The sequence below is a fragment of the Tarenaya hassleriana genome, unplaced genomic scaffold (genome assembly GCF_000463585.1).
Source record: "Tarenaya hassleriana unplaced genomic scaffold, ASM46358v1 Cleome12, whole genome shotgun sequence".
NCBI lineage: Eukaryota > Viridiplantae > Streptophyta > Magnoliopsida > Brassicales > Cleomaceae > Tarenaya > Tarenaya hassleriana.
Window position 1 is genome coordinate 3,030,407 of NW_010962392.1, and position 20,066 is coordinate 3,050,472.

The 20,066-nt window shown below is 39.8% G+C and overlaps 6 protein-coding genes and 1 non-coding gene across 10 annotated transcripts; 2 read left to right on the forward strand and 5 right to left on the reverse strand.

Annotated features, from left to right (window-relative positions):
* Positions 1-21: 21 nt before the first annotated feature.
* On the reverse strand, positions 22-3,629 carry LOC104806799 (aspartic proteinase-like protein 1). Of its 2 annotated transcripts, XM_010531868.2 has the most exons (10): positions 3,237-3,627; positions 2,706-2,844; positions 1,896-2,137; positions 1,500-1,727; positions 1,251-1,389; positions 1,104-1,171; positions 911-1,004; positions 732-786; positions 586-657; positions 22-502 (listed from the first exon to the last, which is right to left on the reverse strand). In XM_010531868.2, exons 1-10 carry the CDS (start codon positions 3,524-3,526, stop codon positions 279-281), a joined length of 1,551 nt encoding a protein of 516 aa, XP_010530170.1. In that variant the 5' UTR covers positions 3,527-3,627; the 3' UTR covers positions 22-278. The 2 variants fall into 2 exon arrangements, with proteins under 2 accessions (XP_010530170.1, XP_010530171.1); XM_010531869.2 differs by lacking the exon at positions 22-502 and having other exon boundaries at positions 870-1,004; positions 3,237-3,629.
* Positions 3,630-4,210: 581 nt separating this feature from the next.
* Positions 4,211-5,648, forward strand: LOC104806800 (putative 60S ribosomal protein L30-1). Its single transcript, XM_010531870.1, has 6 exons — positions 4,211-4,300; positions 4,395-4,443; positions 4,549-4,654; positions 4,734-4,835; positions 5,299-5,367; positions 5,451-5,648. The coding sequence occupies exons 2-6, from the start codon at positions 4,423-4,425 to the stop codon at positions 5,489-5,491; spliced, it is 339 nt and encodes a 112-aa protein (XP_010530172.1). The 5' UTR covers positions 4,211-4,300; positions 4,395-4,422; the 3' UTR covers positions 5,492-5,648.
* A 308-nt stretch (positions 5,649-5,956) lies between these two features.
* On the reverse strand, positions 5,957-9,523 carry LOC104806801. Of its 2 annotated transcripts, none has more exons than XM_010531871.1 (7): positions 9,335-9,523; positions 7,607-8,872; positions 7,441-7,496; positions 7,105-7,338; positions 6,701-6,992; positions 6,335-6,531; positions 5,957-6,233 (listed from the first exon to the last, which is right to left on the reverse strand). In XM_010531871.1, exons 2-7 carry the CDS (start codon positions 8,774-8,776, stop codon positions 6,080-6,082), a joined length of 2,103 nt encoding a protein of 700 aa, XP_010530173.1. In that variant the 5' UTR covers positions 8,777-8,872; positions 9,335-9,523; the 3' UTR covers positions 5,957-6,079. The 2 variants fall into 2 exon arrangements, with proteins under 2 accessions (XP_010530173.1, XP_010530174.1); XM_010531872.2 differs by lacking the exon at positions 9,335-9,523 and adding an exon at positions 8,992-9,311.
* Positions 9,524-10,162: 639 nt separating this feature from the next.
* Positions 10,163-10,235, forward strand: TRNAR-UCU. The gene has a single exon. It is a non-coding gene; the product is annotated as a tRNA-Arg (tRNA).
* Positions 10,236-10,463: 228 nt separating this feature from the next.
* On the reverse strand, positions 10,464-13,514 carry LOC104806802 (serine hydroxymethyltransferase 7-like). Its single transcript, XM_010531873.1, has 4 exons — positions 12,235-13,514; positions 11,430-11,835; positions 11,025-11,126; positions 10,464-10,922 (listed from the first exon to the last, which is right to left on the reverse strand). Exons 1-4 carry the CDS (start codon positions 13,255-13,257, stop codon positions 10,699-10,701), a joined length of 1,755 nt encoding a protein of 584 aa, XP_010530175.1. The 5' UTR covers positions 13,258-13,514; the 3' UTR covers positions 10,464-10,698.
* Positions 13,515-14,702: 1,188 nt separating this feature from the next.
* Positions 14,703-17,499, reverse strand: LOC104806803 (probable eukaryotic translation initiation factor 5-1). Of its 2 annotated transcripts, XM_010531875.2 has the most exons (3): positions 17,359-17,499; positions 15,403-16,684; positions 14,703-15,309 (listed from the first exon to the last, which is right to left on the reverse strand). In XM_010531875.2, the coding sequence occupies exons 2-3, from the start codon at positions 16,331-16,333 to the stop codon at positions 14,972-14,974; spliced, it is 1,269 nt and encodes a 422-aa protein (XP_010530177.1). In that variant the 5' UTR covers positions 16,334-16,684; positions 17,359-17,499; the 3' UTR covers positions 14,703-14,971. The 2 variants fall into 2 exon arrangements, with proteins under 2 accessions (XP_010530177.1, XP_010530176.1); XM_010531874.2 differs by having other exon boundaries at positions 14,703-16,684; positions 17,359-17,497.
* A 749-nt stretch (positions 17,500-18,248) lies between these two features.
* LOC104806805 (frataxin, mitochondrial) lies at positions 18,249-19,964 on the reverse strand. Its single transcript, XM_010531876.1, has 5 exons — positions 19,704-19,964; positions 19,545-19,617; positions 19,358-19,405; positions 19,172-19,266; positions 18,249-18,719 (listed from the first exon to the last, which is right to left on the reverse strand). The coding sequence occupies exons 1-5, from the start codon at positions 19,925-19,927 to the stop codon at positions 18,590-18,592; spliced, it is 570 nt and encodes a 189-aa protein (XP_010530178.1). The 5' UTR covers positions 19,928-19,964; the 3' UTR covers positions 18,249-18,589.
* Between the last annotated feature and the right edge of the window lie 102 nt (positions 19,965-20,066).

The window sequence follows — 20,066 nt, forward strand, 5'->3', positions numbered from 1 at the left end:
TAATTCTTATATACAAGCATATATAACCGGAAGTTTAATTCTCATTCCACACACACACTTATCCGGAAGTTTAATTAACTTCTAAAATATTCCTAATTTAAAGGGAAAAAAAATAAAAACATGCAACACCACAAGAAAAGCAACAATATGCAACAAAAGAAAAACACCGAGCTACCATAGTTAAAAACGAAACGACTAGAGGAGAGAGAAAGAAGCTAGAAAGCAAAGAATAAACAAAAAGCATATACATGGAGGAGAAACAGAGGCATATAAACTTACTAGGTGGTGGTGGTGGTAAGGATTGAACACATTAGTAATAGAAGCGTATAGATATGGAGGAGAGCTGTTTGATTCGCCAGGGAGGATTTGTGAGAAGCTGTGATGGAATCAGCCTGTGGAGATTTTGCCTCGGAATGGTTCTTACTCTGTCGTTTGCTTGCCGGTAAAGGGCTTTGTGATGATGGCGAGATGCTCACGCCTGCTCTTCTGCTTGGATCTTGGCCTGTGGATGAGGATGAACAAAGAAGTTATGTAATTAATGAAAGTAAAAGGTTTGTGTCTGGAGTTTCAGCCACTGGTACTTACAGTCGGAACGAGACCATCCCAGTCTAAGATTCTCTCTATCGAAAACCATTAGGTGACCGATCATGGAGTTTTCTGCGGGGTTTCGATAGTCAGAGGAAAATTCATGGAGAAGACCTGAGAATGCCATAGACAATTTTCATACTTACGTCCAATAACACCATAATCTCGATCCCACGGCATCATTGTTAAACATACAATGCCCTGAAACATTAAGGAATACATATGCTTATAAGGATTTAGTCTGTAGCACGTGATGGTTAAGACGGTCAAATGGTTGAGCCCACCTCAAGAAGTATCTATTTGGAAACGGATTAGTGCATATTACCGTTCCCGAAGAAATTGTGTAATCTCCGACTGAAAAACTTTGGTTATTGGTGAACATCAGCCTGATGGTAGGAAATTTTGCTAGATCCTTCGAACTGTCAGTGTATCACCCGACATTGCGAATGAGCTTCTCCAAGCATTATATGATATAATGAGATAAATCATTGAAAATTTCCTAAGCCTAAGTGACAAACCTGGCCCTATAGCAGTTGTCGAAAATCCCTTGTTGGCCAGTTCTTTTTATATCCAGACGTTTGTCAAGCTGGAAACAAGAAAAAGAAATTCTCACTGGGCATGTAAGGACACTAATCCGTAACTACTTGCAGAGGAGAAAATATTACCTCTGCGACAACCTTATCATGGACATCCTTCGGAAGAGAAGTGAAAGACGAGCCAGTGTCTACATTAGCTCGGTAACCAGATTGCTTAATACAAGTGGTTCCAACACAGCACGATTCCACTCTAACGATGTAGGCTTCACTGGAAGAATGAGGGATAGTAGATTAGTACGTGTCACAGAAGAGAAAGGAATGAATATTACCAGTAGATAAAAGACTATAGGAAAGGAAAAGAAATGGGAAATGGCATACTATTTTCCGTCTTTGGTCAATAATGGGGTATATTGTTGAGATTGAGGGCCTTGGTCACCAAAGAGAAATCTTCCGGAGTCATCCTCGTCATAACAGATTGAAAAAGAGTTCCGAATGAGTCCAGCATTGGCAAGGATAGTTGGAATTGAAATATTACCAGGTCCAAGGCCAATCAAACCATCAGGAGCAGCTCCACTCAAGAAGATCCCACTTTGCTTCCTACCGCAGCTGCAATTAGACAGAGTAGAATTATAGATAAAGCAAAAAGCTCAGAAAAGGGAGCCAACATATCACTAAAAGCAACATCTCTGTCTCACATAATCACACGGTATTGTCATACAGAAGGTGTGTTTAACATATAATATTTTGTAAGGATAAGAGTCCATGGTAATGCACCCCATAATCACAGAAGCCTGCACTCCGTTCCGCGATGTGCCCTCGCCGAGAGATGCTAAATGTAATTTCTCTTGGACCAGATACCCAGAGGTTGAGGTATCATCAGTGTCATACTCGACAATGTAAGGGCAGAGATCCTCTGGATTTTTGCAGTTGTCTCTTGCTTGACACAAGTTGTGGCTGCAAGACACGTTCTGAACAGTGCTAGATTTCGATGGATGATACTCACTCAGATCTCTATCCTGCACAATAGTCCCCCACAAGACAAGGGAAGGCCAGCCAATCAATCATTGATATCAAATATGCTTAACCAGTCATCAGTTCTTTGATGAACCATGCGAAGAGCCCACTGGGGTCAATGATAAGGATTTCTTAAACCATTGGACATAAAAGCATGGTAATAAGTTAGAAGAAGACAATAAGTGAGAGATGCAACGTGAAAGGTTAACACTTTACGCAGCCATGGAAACTGTTAGTAACTAAACACGAATGAACATGTTGAAGTGGTGAACTACAAATGATCAAGAAATACTACCTGTCTTGACCTTACAGCTTAACATTACATGGTGTTTATCTAACTCTGAGTCAAGTTAATATCATTCAAATATAGAAAATGAAATTGATGTAACCTTCTTCCTATGGCCGCATTATACATGGACGAAGAGGCGACAACACCACTATTGATGGATCATGGAAACCCTCAAACATTCTATCCTATCAAACTGTGAATAGGAAAAGGAACCGATTCAGACAACGATAAAGGAGTGAGCAAAATGCAGAGTGGAAGCTAATAAATGAGGTTATACGTACCAGGACATGGTATTGACTAGCCGAGAAGGAGGCACATCTAATACATTCACATGGGACCCAGAAGAGATCGCTTCCCGCATCCAATGCAACAAGAAACGGTACATTAGGATTCCCCACATCTATCCATGTGTAATGTAACCTGAAATTGCAGAGAAATTTAAACCATTAGATCCTCCAAAATTTGAACGACAACAAGCAAGCGCGTTTCAGATGGTAACAAATTCTTCCCCAATAATGTGATTTTCTCAGTAGCCAAACAGGACTCGAGCTCGTCAGCGACTGGTAAACCAGATTACAAACAAAATCTGGCCACAGAATTCAGTTTCCCGGCTACGAAAAGATATTCTAAAACAATGCGCTGAGCGATACATTTCAAGTTCCCATCAAAACCCAGTGTTCAGCCAAACGGGAACTCAAAATCCTTGTAAAATAATAATGCAATCAACAACCGGATACTTTCACGCCATTCTCCTTTTCTTGGAATCCAAACACCTTTCGGAACAAAAAGAAAAGCAGTACGAATCGACTCACCAACCGAGCTCGTTCCCAAAAGATTGAATCAAGCTTCCCTCGGAAGGGAACAAAAACTGGAGCCGAGACCCGAACTTCATTCTCAGCCTCTTCAAGTCGCTGCTCAGAAGAACCTCCGCGTACTCCAAGCTCTTTCGCTCCGGAAAAACAACGACGCCTTCCCTCGATCTCCACTCCGCCGCCTCGAGAGAGTACCGATGAATGAGCTTCGCCGAGAACGTGAAGCCGAGAGCGGATACATCGGCGAAGAGACAGACGGCGATTGCCAAAACAGAGGCGAAGCTTGCCATAAAGATTCGCCGCGCCGGAGACGAAGAGTATCGGTTTTTCTCCTAGTAAGCCTCGTGAGTCGTGACAGCTAAAGAGGGAGTGCGGGCGCGTGTTCGTGTGTGCGTGAGGAGCACGCGCTTCACTTCCTAGGATTCGAACAAGCGTTTGATGACAACTTTACTAATAAAGGCCCCTCCTTTCCACATCAGCGAATCTCCCCAATTTCATAAATATCTGTACCAAAATAATTTTTTTTTATGTAATTAGTTTTGTTATTCTTAACATCTGCTTTCTCTAATCTTATTAAATTGTTCCTTTTTTTGCAATTACAAAATGAAGGTTGGTTGGATTATGGTCGTCTTTTTTTGAAGGTGTTTTTGAATTAAGTAAATAGGAATAAATATGTAAAAATGGTGGGTCGAGTTTAATTTTTAAAATTCGTGTAGGAATGAGAACGTAGTTTTCTTTATTTTTTATATTTACGGACAAAGACAAAAATCACATTAAATTACTGAACACAAAAAAAAGTTTGTGCCACTAAACGATAACGTTCTCTACTCTCTAGGCTTTTAAAGAATGCATAGTTGGGCTCACAATTATTGGGCTGCGTTGTTATTTGTAAGGGCTTTAATCATAATTATATGTCGAAATTGGGCCTACACGTGCGAGTCACGTGCTCATCGTGTTTTAGGGGCTCAAAAAAACCCTACTTAGGGTTCCAAAGCTTCTTTCAATCTCTGACTTCATTTTGCACCACTCCGCTGTCTCTGCGCACCCCGAAGAAGACCCTTGAGGTGAAATCTGGTTTCTTTCCCTGAATCTTAGGGCCAATATTCGTTGGATTCATCGCTGAAATCTGAAGTCTTGCTTTGTTTCTGATATTTGTAGGAAATAGACTCAGTGCGTTGCTGCAAAGATGGTGACGGCGAAGAAGACTGTATGTTTCTCGATCTAATCCTGAACCTATAGATTTTTCCATTGCGTTTCTCGATCTGGAGGTTCTGATTCTAATGGAGGTTCTTTTTTGGGCGAATGATCGCAGAAGAAGTCTCATGAGGGAATCAACAGCAGATTGGCTCTGGTGATGAAGAGTGGAAAGTACACTCTAGGGTACAAATCCGTTCTTAAGTCCCTTCGCAGCTCCAAAGGTACTACTACTTAGTTGGATTCATCCGGTTCGCGTGATGGAAATGTCAGTGAGGGATTAAATGGTGGGGATTTGTGTAGGTAAGTTGATACTTATATCCAACAACTGCCCGCCATTGCGGAGGTCGGAGATTGAATACTATGCTATGCTTGCTAAAGTTGGAGTCCACCACTACAATGGAAGTAAGTGATTCTTGTGCTTTATAATTGTTACAGAAAATCTCCTTAGCTTTCTCTACTGTGTACAATTACAATCTGTTTATCTATTTCGAATTTTGACATAGTGTTATCTGTGTCGTTGTGTCCTGAGGTTATAATGATAGATGAAGTGAGTACAACAAGCGAGATGACTTACTGTTGTTGTTTCGTTTTGACTATTTGTTCTGTCTTTGGGTTATTGTCGTTGGCTTTGCTCTCGATTCCGCACGGCTTCCCCTCGTGCTGTAGGATTAGTTCGAATGTGTGTTGAAACTAGAAGAGCTTGAATATGTCGTTGACATATGGCTTTCAGACAGGACATCGTGTATCTTATTCAAGATTTTTGATGTATTCACTTATGCTCTCTAAAGCCTGGTTATATATCATGGCTTGTCCTATATGGATGTTTTTTTTAATCTTTGTTTTGATTTTTATTTATTGCTCGCAGACAACGTCGATCTGGGTACAGCCTGCGGAAAATACTTCCGTGTGTCGTGTCTCAGCATCGTCGATCCGGGTACCCTCTCTTCCATGATCATAAAGTATTCTCTTGCAAGTACTTTGATGTTCATGCATTGCCTTTGTTGCTCGATATTTCAGGTGACTCTGACATCATCAAGGCACTTCCTGGCGATCAGTGATTCAAGAGTGTGTTTTGTGGCGATCCTATGATCTCTCAATCCCTGATCATATATATTTACCTTCACAAGGCTTATGTAGGTGGTTTTGGTGGCTGAAACTCCTTTCGGTTTAAATTAAAGGGATGAGTTTTCCTCTCTCTCTAGTTTCTATTCGCAACTTTGCTATTCAAACACAGTTTCCAAATTCTTTTTAAAGGGTAAAAATACCCACCAATCGATAAAATGGACTTTAATCAAAATTAATGTACAGGGCAAGAAAAAACGAACTGAATTGACAAGAATGCACGTACACGTGTTGGTTGGGTTATGTTTCAGAGCCTTCAGATGAAATCTTGGGGGTTATTTTGGGTTTTACTCGTACTGTTATTTAAAAGTGTGGGGTTTTTGTGTGAGTAGTTGAAAGAAAAGGGGCTAACACTATTAAATTGGTTTCATTAGGGTTATTGGTTTTGGCTTCGTATTACGAAACAGAAGGGGATTGCCGAGGGTTAAAAACACAATCCCGTTTTCATTTCTGTAGTACGACATCGTTTTGAGGCAATACAAATATTTTCAAGGGAATATGTTCTTTCTTCACTTGGAAACTCTCTAGTTGTTGAGCCCCCAATCGTATGGTTGGTAAATGATTTCAAGCTGTGTGTCCACTAGCAAATCGAGCAAAGCTTCTGACAATGTCGGCTCCAAGTAATTCGACGCATGCTTTAGTACCTCGACCTCGTTCTTTCCAAAGTCCATCCCATACCTAAGCACCAGATTCCCAACAGATCAAATCGATTCAATCTATCTATACTATAATGTATTTGAATGGTTTTTTATTTTAAAATCTAAATTCAATCAGCTTACCATTGGAAGATTTTACTGATATGTGCAACCTTTGTAGTAAGATCAACCATGAATCCTCCGCCTCGTAAGAAATCCCGAGCCGCCCCCGCGAGTTCCTGGTCGATGTCACCGGGTGAGAAGCACCGCAGAGCAGGTCCAGATCGGGTGCCGAAAACCAGTGCGAAATGAACTAGAGGCTCTGTATATTGCAGGGCAACCTGACAAAAAGCAGAGCAGCGATTGACGATATAAGTGGTGACTTAAGAGTTACGTTTCGTATAAAGACCCGAGCAGGCTTTATCGACAAATCAACCTCGAACCGATTTGGGCATTTCGCCTTTTTCAACAAGAAGCTCGGAAATTGATTACTGCAGACTTGGTTACTACCTTGGAACGTTTATCCTTGGCCCCAAACGGCTTCATAATATTGTACGGTGGCCTCTGGTTAGCCCTGAAAATTCCATTTCGGATAGCGGACAACGAGTATGTGCAGCCACCGATAACGTATTTGAAGTCACCGAACATCTTTTTCCGTTCCAGTGGACCAACCGGGTGGCCTAATACTAGTATAGCATGTATAGCCATCATATTGTAGAGGTTAATGAAGAAAGCAAGCTTTTCCTCTCTTTGCATATCTTGAACTTCGACTCTATGGAGCTCCTGGATCATTCTCAGGTACCTATGGAGATAGATCATAGATGGGTTGGTACCGGCATGAGTGAAGAACCAAAGGGTGACCTAAATATCCAAATTACATGAATATATTTTGCACAGAAGAGATGGGCTCGCACCTTGCGAATTCTTCGCTTCCATGGATGCTTCTGTAGTCCACGTGTTTTCCACCCGGAGAAGTGTAAGCTTCGATGATAGCTTGAAACAAACGTCTAAGTCTGGACGCGATGTCTGAGATCGGCCTTGGCTTCAAATCGATTATTCCTCTGGGGATGTTGTGGCATTGAGATGATACAACTGGATCATCATCCAAAAACCGGTACAAGTGATTGTCATCCTCAAAGAGATTCTCACTGGTAAAAAAATGTTGAGAAATGCAATTTGCAACGGTCAATAACCTAACAACCAAAATCCAAAGCAACATAAACAGTCTGGACACCAGTCAAAGTGCTTACTCTAGGACATGATGAAAAAAGAGTTGTTTGGCGAGCTTTCGGGCAACTTCAATGGCCTGTTTTAGAATTCAGGATAAGGAAGAGATCATAGTAGAAAATGTTTAACCCCATAATATTATCAGTCTACCACCAACTGAAGAGAAAGCACAACTTAACAAAGAATTACCTCTTCTCTTTGTAGATACTGATCTTCTGATAGAAAATCCACAGCTTCTGTACCCAAGAAGCAATTTCTGAACCTACGCATTTTGTGAAAACGGTCCTTAACGATGCGAGGCTTCATCTTGTGAACTATCAAAGCTAGTTCATCAATATGTCCGTCACTTGACGCGTCATCTTCACCTGAAAGAGGCGGCATTGGAGCTTCCCTTGGCGGGATTTCTGTTATCAGATAGTTGATCTTTTCCTCAAGCTTGCCCGATTCCTCCAAAACTTTAAGATCCTTCAGGTCTCCAATCAATGTTTCATTGAAGAATATCTTAGGGACAGCTAAAGATCCAGAAATCTTTTCCAGCTCCAGCTTTCTATTAGGGAAGATATCAATATTTATCTCAACATATCTAAGCCTCTTTCTATGCAAAAACACCCTAATATCTTTGCACTCCTCGCATCCTAGTCTTGTGTATAATATAATCCTACCTTTCATCATTATAGGCTCTAATGATGCTTCCATCGTCAGATCTCCTCTGTCACCATCATTTTCCACATTATTCTGCTTCATTTTTATAAAGGTAAGAGGATTCCACATGTATCTCCCCTCAGTTTTCGGAGATTCCACTGATTTGTGATCTCTGGGTTCATCTGACATTCCCGGTGTCTCCTGTAACATATCATCTCTTTTTCCAGAAAGGCGTCGTAGAAAACTATTTACTGCAATTTCACTCTTCATTCTGACAAAATTCTTGAGTGCAGCTGCCTTCTCTGTCCAAGCAGATGCCGCAGTTGTTGAATCAGGATCGAATTCGGATGAACTAGAAGAAGTGCTGTGGTTAGGAATCTCAGTGCCATCAAAGACGGGCCTTTGCTTCTCTTCTCCAACCACAATCTCATCACTGGATTCATGTCTTTCTTCTTGATCTTTTGAATCAACATGCGCACCTTCAAGGGCAATCTCCGAGTCCCTAGACAAGTTATCTTGTTGTGTAATGGAATCCCCGGAAGACATCTTGGTGTCACTGTCCTCTAGTTCCACATCCATTATTGACTCAGAACTTCCATCGCTAAGATCAAGAGATTCCATCTCCTCAAACTGTTCCACAAATGTTGAATTGTCCTCTGCCTTTTCATCAGCAGAAGCAATTTCCGTTCTCTTCTTAGGAGAAACTTCCATCTCCATCAAAGACGGTATTCACTTGCCAACTTCCTACAACATGGGAAACTTTGAATCTGACCCTTTACTGCAATAGCAACGTCGGAGGAGTTTAGAAGATTCCTGCAAGAAATGAATTCGACAAGGGATCACATGAAAGAAGAAACAGCTGAGAAGCAGAAGAAAAACTTTCATGCTAACATGTGCATGGCCATATGAACCCAGGAACAATTATTATGTACCTCTAATCCATCCACGGCCAACAAAAGCTTCCAACGTAACGATAAACAATCATTGAGGGAAAGAGAAAAGGATAGAGAGACCCAGAATTTCCCAAGTTCCTCCATTAAACCAAAACCAAAACTAGGAAACACATATACAAGAGCAAAACACTAAAACTCAAAATCACAGCGAAATAAACAAAAAAAAATACAGTTCGAGAATCGAGATCACAGCAATCGAATCATGGCGATTCAGTAACGAGACAAAAATAGGGAGCTTTTACACGTAACACATTGCGGTCTCGCACCTAATTAAACATAACAAAGGAAATGCGAGAAAAAGAGAGAGCACCATGAAACATACAGATCCAACGAGAAACGGAGCGAGACGATTCCGAGCAGAAAATTGGACGCAAAAAAACAAAGAAAAATCGGAGTATCGGCTCTGATTTCCTGCTAATCTCTGGAAATCAAACTGAAAGGAAAGGGCAAAACGAGAACGAGGACGAAGACGAAGGTTTCCTTCAATTTTTGCAGACGATAGAGAAGCGAATCAGCGGGAGAAGCGGGAACTATGTGGGCCGTATTTGTAAATAGCTATATAACCTTTTGGGTTTTTCTTTCTGCTTTTGGGCCTTAAATGAGTTGGCCCTTCTTAAATATTTTGATACAAAAACTAAAAATTACTATTCTCTAAACCCTAATAAATTATTGAAAAACCCCTTTTTATTATAACAAATAAGAAATAAAAAACGAAGAACGATACTAGAAAAAGAAGATTATAGATAATAGAGAATAGGTTGTATTCAAGTGATTTGTTATCACTTATGAATAGTTTATGTAAATGTTTATTTACAAACTTGCAAATTCATATTAAATGATATATTATTAATTAAATGAAAAATTCGGATTCGGTTAAATTAATATTTTCGAGTAGGGTAATTTCTAATGGATATCTGAATAATAAAAAAATAACAATATATTTTATATTTATTAAAAAAATACAAAATATTTATCACATATAATTCTTTTTTCTTTTATTTACTTAAAAAACTATCGTTTTATAGTATAATTATTTTGAATATAAATTTTTTTAATGATTTTATAAATTATTTGTATAAAATCTATCGATTTTTTAATTTTTAGCCAAAAGATTTGAATAATTTAGATACATTGTTTTCTAACAGTCAAAGCGCCCGTGGCCTAATGGATAAGGCGTCTGACTTCTAATCAGACGATTGTGGGTTCGAGTCCCACCGGGCGTGTATTAAGTGTTTTTGCATTTATGAATTTAGGATATTGAATTTATTAGTTATTATTATTAATCACTTTTTTTTTTATGTTGGAAACATTGAGTGGAGCCAGAGTGATCTCATTACGTATAAATGGACCGCTCAAACCTAACAGCAAGATGAAGACTCCTAAAAGAGCAATAAATTGTTCTAAATTACGAAAATGTCCACAAATATTAAGTGAAATTTCCACACTGGATCGGAAGGTAACTTTGTTATAATTAAATTGTTAATATCTCACATATGTCAAAATGGGTATACACTAACAGAAGAAAGTGTGAAAAATGAAATCCAAGATATCTATTTACAGGACCAAACTGTATAATAAAATACCCCAATTACAGGGAGAGATTTGAGTGAGATTTAGTGGAAAGAATTCAAAACGTGGCTTTCTGCCGACAATAGAATGGCTGTGGAGGATGGTCCTCATCTATTTTCAGATCTCGAAAGCAGGCATCTCAAACCGTGAAGCAAAGGCTTCAACCTTGTTCCTGAGTTCAGTTATGTCTTTGTTGTTGCAGAGATTCTTAACGAACTCTTTATGAGGTTTCCCCAACTCTCTCTGCAAACCACTCGTTATCTGAGCTGCCCTGATGAGAAAATCGGCTATTGTCTCAAAATCCGACTCTATACAACCGCGGGTTGTCATGGCCGGTGTCCCTATTGTCCATACAAATACAGAATCCGACGTTTAGGTAGAGACAATAGGCACTTGTGATTGGTTATTCCGATGAAAAGTAATGTTATATCGAATCTGATTACCGATCCTGACACCTCCTGGTGATATGGAGCCGTTGTCGCCATATATAGCAGTCTTGTTTAAGGTAATATGGCACATCTCACAGACCTTCTCGTAGACCTTCCCTGAAAGACAATGAACAAAAGCATAAGCAGTGCTAATAAATCTTTCCACTTTCAAGTTCCAAGATCAGTAAAGTCTCTTATTTCAGAGTAGATGCTCATGTTCTTCTATATTTGGATTTAGAGGAGTAATACTTTCGGATGTATTGCTAGCACCAGCGATAGAACGAGGACCCTGCTTTTGTTTCCTTGTCAGATGGTATAAGTAGACTCTCAAGCCTAGGTTATGCTCATACTTTTGCCGACAAAACAGGAGAAAAATTCAAGATGAAGAGGGATCCATAAATAGTTGGCGAGTTTCAGTACCTGTCAACCCTAAGGGGGTCAAATCCCACAGCAACAAATGGTTATCAGTGCCACCGGTAACCAACCTGCATTTTCTTCTCTGCAAAGCCGAGGCCAAAGATTGAGCGTTTCTCTTCACCTGTTGTATGTAAGTTTTGTACACTGGAGTCGCCACTTGTTTCAAGGCAATGGCAAGAGCAGCAATGTGGTTATTGTGAGGACCCCCTTGTAATGATGGGAACACTGCAAATGTTATCTTTTCCTCGAAATCATAGTGTAAAGAACTGTCACAATGACCGGAATGAAGACCCGACTTTCTTATCTTTGAGCCTCTCCGATAGAAAATGATACCTCCTCTGGGTCCACGCAGACCTTTGTGGGTAGTGGATGTAACTATGTCACAGTGATCAAATGGATTTGAACATTCCTGTGGAAAGGACACATGCCAAAGAAGACGTGAGAAACAAATTATTTCAAGCAGAAACAGAAAGGATGAAGAAACGATCGATTTCAAGGCCCTTCCTTAGATGGTATCTATCAATTGACACACCAAACCAGCATAAACTCCATGACAAAAATAGAAAAGGCGTAGGCTTGCTATTTCTTTCTCGGATTCTCAAATTTTAATCGTAATGTAGCCACAAAACCTACTAACGATTCAATCCAAACCCACCACGAGCCAAAAAAGAAAACTTTGTTTAACAATAAAAACTAATTAAAGTGTCTAAACTCATCTATGACATAATCAATCTATAAAATGTCTAAAAGCCAAAGCTACGCAACGCAACCATAACAATGACAGGACAGTAGTATAGATGCTTCGAACCTTAGTGGCAACGAGGCCGCTTATATGAGCCATATCACACATCAAAACAGCTCCACACTTGTCTGCAATCTTTCTAATCCTTGCGAAATCCCAGTCCCTTGGGTATGAACTCCCTCCACATATAAGAATCTTAGGGCGGTAATCAAGAGCCTTTTCCTCAAGCTTATCGTAATCAATATACCCACTACGAGGATTCACCTTGTAAGAAAAATTCTCAAAGAATATTGATGCAGCAGAAACCTTCTTCCCACCAGGCGTGTAATACCCGTGACTCATATGCCCACCGGAGGGAGAATCCAATCCCATAATCCGATCACCGGGCAACAAAAGTCCAGTGTACACTGCGAAATTCGCAGAAGTACACGAGTATGGCTGAACATTGACACCCCATTTGTCAGGTTCAAGACCAAAGGCGACAAGGGCACGTTCGATACACAGGGTCTCAATCTGGTCGATGTATTGATTGCCCGTGTAATATCTCGCCCCGGGCATTCCTTCGGAGTACTTGTTCGTCAAGTGACTTCCCAAAGCTTCCATCACCGCTCGGCACACGAAATTCTCAGAAGCAATCAGCTCAATCCCTTTGAATTGCCTTTGTTTCTCTTTCTCCATGATCTCGTGTATCTCTGGATCCGCTACATGAAGAGGCTGATTGCCCCATGACCTAACAGCTGCTCTCCTTGACTCCAGATCGCTTTCGGCCATGATTCTCTTCGGAGGTTTTGACTGCGACAAAGTTGGACAATCTCTCTGCCTTTTCAGACACAGAGGGTGCCCTAATATTCTGAAATGAAGCTCATCCTTTTGATCTTCTTCTTCCTTTTCCCCTCCTCCGCCAATCTTCTCAACCGTCTGCTCCAGAAACTCCAATGGAACAGGACGTATGGGTGTCGGCGACGCGCGAAAACTCGGATCAACTTGCAGATTAATAGAATCGTCTGTGATTGGGGTTTTTGGGGCCATTGATTCGTGGGCGCAACGAAATCCACGAGATAAATCAGGCTGAGCACGACTCAAATCCATACAAGTTTCCGACACAAAAGGGGAAAAAATTAGGGATTTCAGAAGATGATGTTTAGTTAGAAGCAGAAGCGACAACAATGGCTGTAACAAATGGTACAACAGCTACAACGACAGTACAAAAATTTGGGATTTGATGAGGAAGATGTAAAAGAAATTCCCATTCAAATCTCTCGAAACCTGATTTTAACTGTAAATTTTCTCGCTTCCGTTTGGACGATGAGAAAAAAAATGGTGGAAGCGAGCGAACAAATAACGAATCGCAGGGAGCACGAAGGCACAAGATTTCAAAAGTTAACCGGTTTGTCCAGTTACAAAAATGCAGTGAATCTAGACGTATTCTCTCAAAAGCATGCGACGAGAATGCGACAATTGACCGGTAATAGGCTTTAAGATCAAGGCTTAACCGGTGATTGAAACGTGTCAAAATCTGATTGGGAATGAGGGGACAATGGGGGTCATGTGGCCGTAAATCCAGGTTGATTCATTGTGATTGAGATAAGCCCTTCCACGAAAGAAAATATATCAACAACTATTGGTTCTTCACCTTAAGACAAAACATTAAACTATTGTAAGATTTCACATTGCAATATTTTAGATATTAAAATACATCACTATTCCATCGCAAAATTTGTAAAGAAACATGCTTTCGTGTTTGTTAGAACTTTTGTATCGAATTAATTCGTAGGTGAATTCGTTACTATACGGTGAATTAAGTTATCTTAACTGATTATTATTAATTGAGATATTTTCGTACATAAAAATTTTACTACTTATGACTATAACATTTTATATTACATTAGAAGTAGGGTTTTCTATAGATATACAATTGATTTCACTGACTCAAAACATTCTCATATCACTAATTCAAAATATTCTCGTACCGATAAATTTAATATATGTGTATTCTTGTTATGAATTCATATCTTATATTAAATTTATCGGTACGAGAATATCTTTGATATGAATTCATATCTTGAGTTATATATAAAAAAAAATCGTATCTTTAAAGACCATATTTGCATAGTTTTGAAAAGCCCTACTTCGACGCAATACAAAGTCTCCTCATTTGGATGAATAAAACATTTTTATAAGTGACAAATTGGTCAATAAAAAAATAAATATATTATTATTATTAGTGGAAGAAGGGTTACCAACATCAACATGTATTAGATATTGGAATCCATTTCAAGAAACACTTTTAAAATCATACAAATAGAAACTTGAACTTAGTTATCCTATTATAAAGATAGTAATTGATTGAGCTAAAAAGTAACCTTTGAAGGTTTCTTGAATATAACTGTAACTTATGCGTTGCTTAAAAGTGATATGATTCGGTCCATTTTTCATCATTCGAAAATAATTTCGATAAATAATTAAGAGGTTCCAATTTAGTGAGTTTCTGGTTGCGGGGTACAAAAAAAAGTTTAAAAAAAACACACATGGGCTACAAGAAAGCCCATTAAGATAATGGCTCTTAAAAGAACAAAACAAACTCGACCAAACAACAGATGCACGAAACCAAACAAATCAGTTTCATTTGCTAACCAAATGATGAAAGCAAACACAATGCGCAGAGCAGCACCTGGGAATAACGATGTTTTCACCACAAGGGAAAACACCCAAGAGAGGAAACCGAGAAATATGACCACAAAGCCAAGTTGATGTTCAGAAGACCAAACAATCAAAAACCCTCGATCGCAATTTGTGTTATCACTCATTCTTCCTCCGACTCCGACTCAGCATTCTCGAGCCACTCCACGAATGGCTTAACATTCTTCCACATCATCACGGCCGAGCCTTTGTTGTCGCCCGCCACTCCTTTCTTGTACCACTCGAGTATCACCTCTTCCTCCAGCAAGTCCTCGTCATATAGCCCTTTCAGAACAAGTGCCACCTCTTTCACGGCTTCCGTTCTCGCATTCCCCTGGCAGAAACTTCCCATGGCTTTAAGCAAAACCTTCTGCCATGTTACCGCTTCTTCTTCTTCTTTCATCAATGCAATAAGATACTCCTTTTTCTTGATCACTTCTTTGGCGAAACCTTTCCCGACACCTTCGAAGAGGACGGAGAACAGAACATCCATTTGGTCCTGAGGAGTGGCGGACAGTGAAGCAAAGGATGATTTCAGTTGGGTCGGAGATGTACCTTTATTGTTCAGAAGCTCTTTTATCTCGTTGACGAGTTTTTCATGAGCATTCAGTATACTGCCATTGCCATTCTCATGCGGCTTCTTTGTTTGTTCCACAGACTTCTTCTCAATTGCCGGTTTTTTCTTTTCTTCGTTTGTAGAGAGCATCACCATTTCTGCAGTAACAGCGCTAAGCTGTTCTTTCATCCGTTGTTCCACGGCCTCCCGGGAAGTATCAGTTTGCCACTTGATGTCATCATCACCGTCATCGCTCACCTCTTGGTCGATTTCATAAGCTTGGGTTCTGGTTGGGGAGCGATCTTCGTCAGAAGCATGGGTTTGGGCCTTCTTCTTCGAAGCTTTGTCTTTTGTAGTACCAGAGGTGGTTTTCTTCTTAACCTCCTTCTTGAGCTTCTTCATCTCCTCATCAGCTGCTTCACCCTCCTTCAGCCTTTCTTTCTCGGCTCTCCTCAGTGATTTCTTGTCCTTCGAGGATTTTTTCTGCTCTGGAGGATTCTTCAGAATGAAGGATGTGAGCTTGTCCCTCATATCAACGTCTGAGATAAACCCACAGGCTGCACATTTCAGTTGGAGCATTTGGGTCTTTGTAATGAGGATCTCAGTTTCAGGGTTCCCACAACCATAGCACTGGACATACTTTTTTATGAAATTCTCTAGAAGTCCCGCAAGCTTGGCAGTATTGTGAGCCCCATTCACCAGTGAAGTTCCAGTCTTCTCGTCAAATTTGGACTGGGCACCGAGCTCACAACCAAAGTACTTTGTGGTGTAAGAAGCAGGTCTTCCCAAGGCCTTGGCAATGTCGACCATGTTGACCACATTGGTTTTGATGCCGTTGCCTCTACCTTCAATCTTGGTAACCATCTTTGGCATCTTGTACCTGTAGAAGGCATCATCACGGTTGGAAGCACCAATGTTCAGCAATGCCATTTTTAATCTCAGTAGCAAGCACCCGATAGACAGTGAGTATCAGTAGAAGCTCAGCTCAGCAGAATCACGATCTCCTTGTTTTTCAACAAACTGGTTCTTGGGGATTAGCAAGGGTTGCATAAACTGGTAACCCAAACTGCTTGCGTTGTAGGCCCCAAAAGATCCAAGACTCATACAACCAATTTTATGAGATATATGACAACTCCTTTTCCTGGATACAGGACAATGTTCTCCTAAGAACCCGATAGATGATTGAAAGAGAGAAGCCCGCTCAGACATAAAAGATGCTTCAAACTTTAGAGACTCCACTTTTGCAAAGTGCAGATGCAAGCAGCTTCGACTGCCAACTTCCTGAAAGATATAACAGACCCTAGGGAATGAGAGTTAATCGGAGAAAATATCTAAGTGAAATTCATAGAGACTAAAATATAGAACTTTTCTGAGTCTCCCCATAAGCCAAGAACCGAGAGATAGTAAAAGGGCATGGAAAACTAACCCAAGAAATCGGGATAGTCTTGGAAACAAGATTAGCGCAAGACACCAACCAACACTAAATCTAAGATCACAGTCATAGATCATGATATACCAAATTGACAATTAACTGGAATTTTCATAGCACAAATTCACGTAAAAAAGAACAGAATCAAAGAAGAATCATCCATGCATAAATCAGAAAAAATCTCAAAGTTGCAGAGGGAAACCTAATTTAGCGTCATCTGTGGGGAATACTCACCAACTTCAATCTAATCTTAACCATTTAATTTCACATCCAAAAAAGTATATTCCAGACAGCCACGAATCATGACGAATTTCATACAATATTTGCAGAAAATACAGTGGATCCTTCATTAAATCGATTGAAACAAAACCAGAAATCATACAAATCTAAAACTCCAAGAAACACAACAAAAGTCGAATCGATGAACAGACGAGATCGATTACCAGCGTCTATAAACTCGAATCGGAAACGTGAAGAACATTAACAACCATGAATCGAATGCGGAAGACAGAGCGAGAGAAATCACCTTTGTTGGACGACGTAGGAGGAGAACTCGGGGCCTCTGGTGGGTGGAGAACGGCTTGCGTTTGCGGAGTGATGGAAATTAGAATTCCAGCGAAGCGAAGCGAAGCAAAAAATACAAACCCTCGCCTTTTATACAAGGCGTGATTGTGGTGGTTCTTAGGGCTAACTCAGCGTGCACAATTCTAATAAACATCTTTACGGGACAAACTCGAACAAAAATATGACTTATCTAATTTATTTATTTTATCAAATATTTCTATTTATTATTTATTATAAAAAAATTATCAAAACATCAATTAACCTGTCCATTAAAAAAATAGCATTAAATTTATTGAAAAGTCTTGTCAATTGTTTTTATTTTTAATCATACATAGTTACCTCATATACAAATTATAATATATATATATATATATATAATATTTTATTTACAATTTTTTGAATAAAAAGTCAAATTGATAATTTAGAATGTTCCAAATTATATCATCAATATTATCAAATTTTCATATATATAATTATAAGTCTATTTAATATTAAATTTATATACAAATTTATTACATAAAAGATGACCGATACAAGAAAACACGCTATTTGCGATGCAAAATAAGCGTTGAAATTTTTTCACAAAATTTGTTGCAAATTACAAACGCAAAGAGGCGTTGCAAAACGCTGAAAATCTGTGACGAAAGTTTCAACACAAGTCATTGCGTCGAAAAAATTTGTAACGTTTTCCAACGCATTTTACGTTGAATTTTTTGTTTTCTAACGCAAAATAGCGTTGCAAAATTTTCAACGTTTTCTCAATGAAAACTTGCGTTGCATTGTTAGCTAACGGTGCGTTACCAACGTTTAGGCATTGGAAATCTTCAGCTTTTTAAGTTTCCGACGCTAATCTATTTTTATTTGACCAAAATATTAATATTTCGACAGATAAAATAAACAGTCGATTCAATTCCTCTTTTACAAAGGATACCAACAGATGCAAAATACGGGAATAACATATTGCATGAATATTTGGAAATATCACGTAATCTACTAAACTATTCGGTAATTATCTAACTGCCCGAAACGCCGAAACATATCAGTTAAGATCCGAGATGTTGTGTCTTGTGCAGTTTCTTCCCTTCCTTGCAAAGGCTTGACCTGTTATTTCTATAAACCCTTTGTCCAAAGACAACTTACTACTCCATGAGCTCAATACATGTAACCTCTTCCTTGCAAATTCTCAAGAGATTCTACGAGAGAGTGATCGGTTTTCCGCATAGATCCTCCAGCTCCTCTTCCAGGAGTTTGAGTAGGTTTGCTTTAGTTCGCCGATAAACCCAGGAATTGGAATCTTTGTCCCAATCGAACCTAGACGGGCCGCTGCACCAAGGGGAGACATCAAAAGAGGTTTAAGAAGATGGCATCGGTAAGGTCATGGGAAACACAACATCAAGACTCGTCAGAAAAATGTCTTTATTGCCTTCTCAAATAACAAGCAAATCTTCCTATGACTGTGCCTTTTTTTTTTCTAAACAAGGTTTCAATAAGTTATGAATCCACTGTAACAATGAAAAGGGTTGATGCCAGATGCCAGATGCCAAATACCAAGCTGCACATTTCTTGCATACCGTATAATGCTCAATACAACAACAACAACAACGCTTTAATCCCAAACTTATTAGGAGTCGGCCGCATGAATTCTTTTCTTCCATTCATTTCGGTTTTTTGGTAGAGTTCACCAACACAAGACATGCTATTCTTCCTCAGCCAGAGAATGGAGGACATAAGACACATAAAGTCGGTAAATTGAAAACGAAAGAAAGCACTTTTACCTCGCGGGCGAAGATAGCCAGATCTGTCTGTTCGGGGTTTGCTTATTCAGAACATATGTGCCTAAAGATCCAAGCTTAACTGTCAAAACTTCATTCTGCAGAGACAGAGAAATGGAGGGGGCCGACCATAAGTGAAATAGATCCTCCAAAATTGAACCAAAGTGTAGATGCTGAAGAACACCTTACCCCGTAATCAATGTCAAAACCGTCAATCTGAACGTTGTCACCGTATTCCTGTCACCAGAAGAAAAACATGAACGAACGATGCTAAGTAGACGAAGCTACTACTAAACTATGATACTATGCAGCTTATATTGGTGACTAAGAATCGTTTGGGCGCGAAAATAAACCAATAAGGTGAGATCCCAAATACCTCAATCTTCTCGAGAAGGTCATGAATGGTGGAGTTCGCCAATCTGTGGAACTCATCCTCCCGCAAAAGCGTGCTGTTTTGTCGCATAAAGATTATGTCTTTCGTACAAAAAAACGAATTAAACACAAGAATCAAGATCAATGAGAGAAACCCAATTACCGATAATCAACAGAAGCAGGGCCTTCAGAGCAGAAGCTTCTGATGCCGGAAGAAGAATCTAGGTGGGTAAAAGATCGTCTTCTCCGGGAGATATCCTGCGAATCGATGGAGGCTAGAAGAAATCGAGGAGATATGCTTAAGCTACGGAGCAGAAAAGCAGGATGAGAAAGCCTGAGAAGCCTTGGTAATTGCCGGAGAAGCGGTAGCTTCGAAGCGGCGGCCATGGCGAAAGAACGCGGAGCCCTCCTCCTCCAGGTTCAACAAGGGCTGTTTCCGAGACGTAAAGCCCAAAAGACGAGACTCGGTACCCAGAAACGCAAACGCAAACGCAAACGCAAACGCTGCGTCTGCATTGGGATCAAA

Bases quoted from the DNA above. Each gene is read 5' to 3' on its own strand.
- LOC104806799 (XM_010531868.2), bottom strand. From the start codon at position 3,526: ATGGCAAGCTTCGCCTCTGTTTTGGCAATCGCCGTCTGTCTCTTCGCC. The intron at 1,390-1,499 runs GTATGCCATTTC...TCATTCTTCCAG, and splicing joins TTGACCAAAGACGGAAAATA to TGAAGCCTACATCGTTAGAG. The intron at 658-731 runs GTAAGTATGAAA...GAAACCCCGCAG, and splicing joins AGATTATGGTGTTATTGGAC to AAAACTCCATGATCGGTCAC.
- LOC104806800 (XM_010531870.1), top strand. From the start codon at position 4,423: ATGGTGACGGCGAAGAAGACT. The intron at 4,655-4,733 runs GTACTACTACTT...GGATTTGTGTAG, and splicing joins GTCCCTTCGCAGCTCCAAAG to GTAAGTTGATACTTATATCC. The intron at 4,836-5,298 runs GTAAGTGATTCT...TATTGCTCGCAG, and splicing joins AGTCCACCACTACAATGGAA to ACAACGTCGATCTGGGTACA.
- LOC104806801 (XM_010531871.1), bottom strand. From the start codon at position 8,776: ATGGAGATGGAAGTTTCTCCTAAGAAGAGAACGGAAATTGCTTCTGCT. The intron at 7,497-7,606 runs GTAATTCTTTGT...ATTCTAAAACAG, and splicing joins AGTATCTACAAAGAGAAGAG to GCCATTGAAGTTGCCCGAAA. The intron at 7,339-7,440 runs GTAAGCACTTTG...TTTTTTTACCAG, and splicing joins TTTTTTCATCATGTCCTAGA to TGAGAATCTCTTTGAGGATG.
- LOC104806802 (XM_010531873.1), bottom strand. From the start codon at position 13,257: ATGGATTTGAGTCGTGCTCAGCCTGATTTATCTCGTGGATTTCGTTGC. The intron at 11,127-11,429 runs GTACTGAAACTC...ATTGTCTTTCAG, and splicing joins GACCCCCTTAGGGTTGACAG to GGAAGGTCTACGAGAAGGTC. The intron at 10,923-11,024 runs GTAATCAGATTC...TATGGACAATAG, and splicing joins ACCAGGAGGTGTCAGGATCG to GGACACCGGCCATGACAACC.
- LOC104806803 (XM_010531874.2), bottom strand. From the start codon at position 16,333: ATGGCATTGCTGAACATTGGTGCTTCCAACCGTGATGATGCCTTCTAC.
- LOC104806805 (XM_010531876.1), bottom strand. From the start codon at position 19,927: ATGGCCGCCGCTTCGAAGCTACCGCTTCTCCGGCAATTACCAAGGCTT. The intron at 19,406-19,544 runs GTATTTGGGATC...TTCTGGTGACAG, and splicing joins ACCTTCTCGAGAAGATTGAG to GAATACGGTGACAACGTTCA. The intron at 18,720-19,171 runs GTAAAAGTGCTT...CCCTTGGTGCAG, and splicing joins TGGCTATCTTCGCCCGCGAG to CGGCCCGTCTAGGTTCGATT.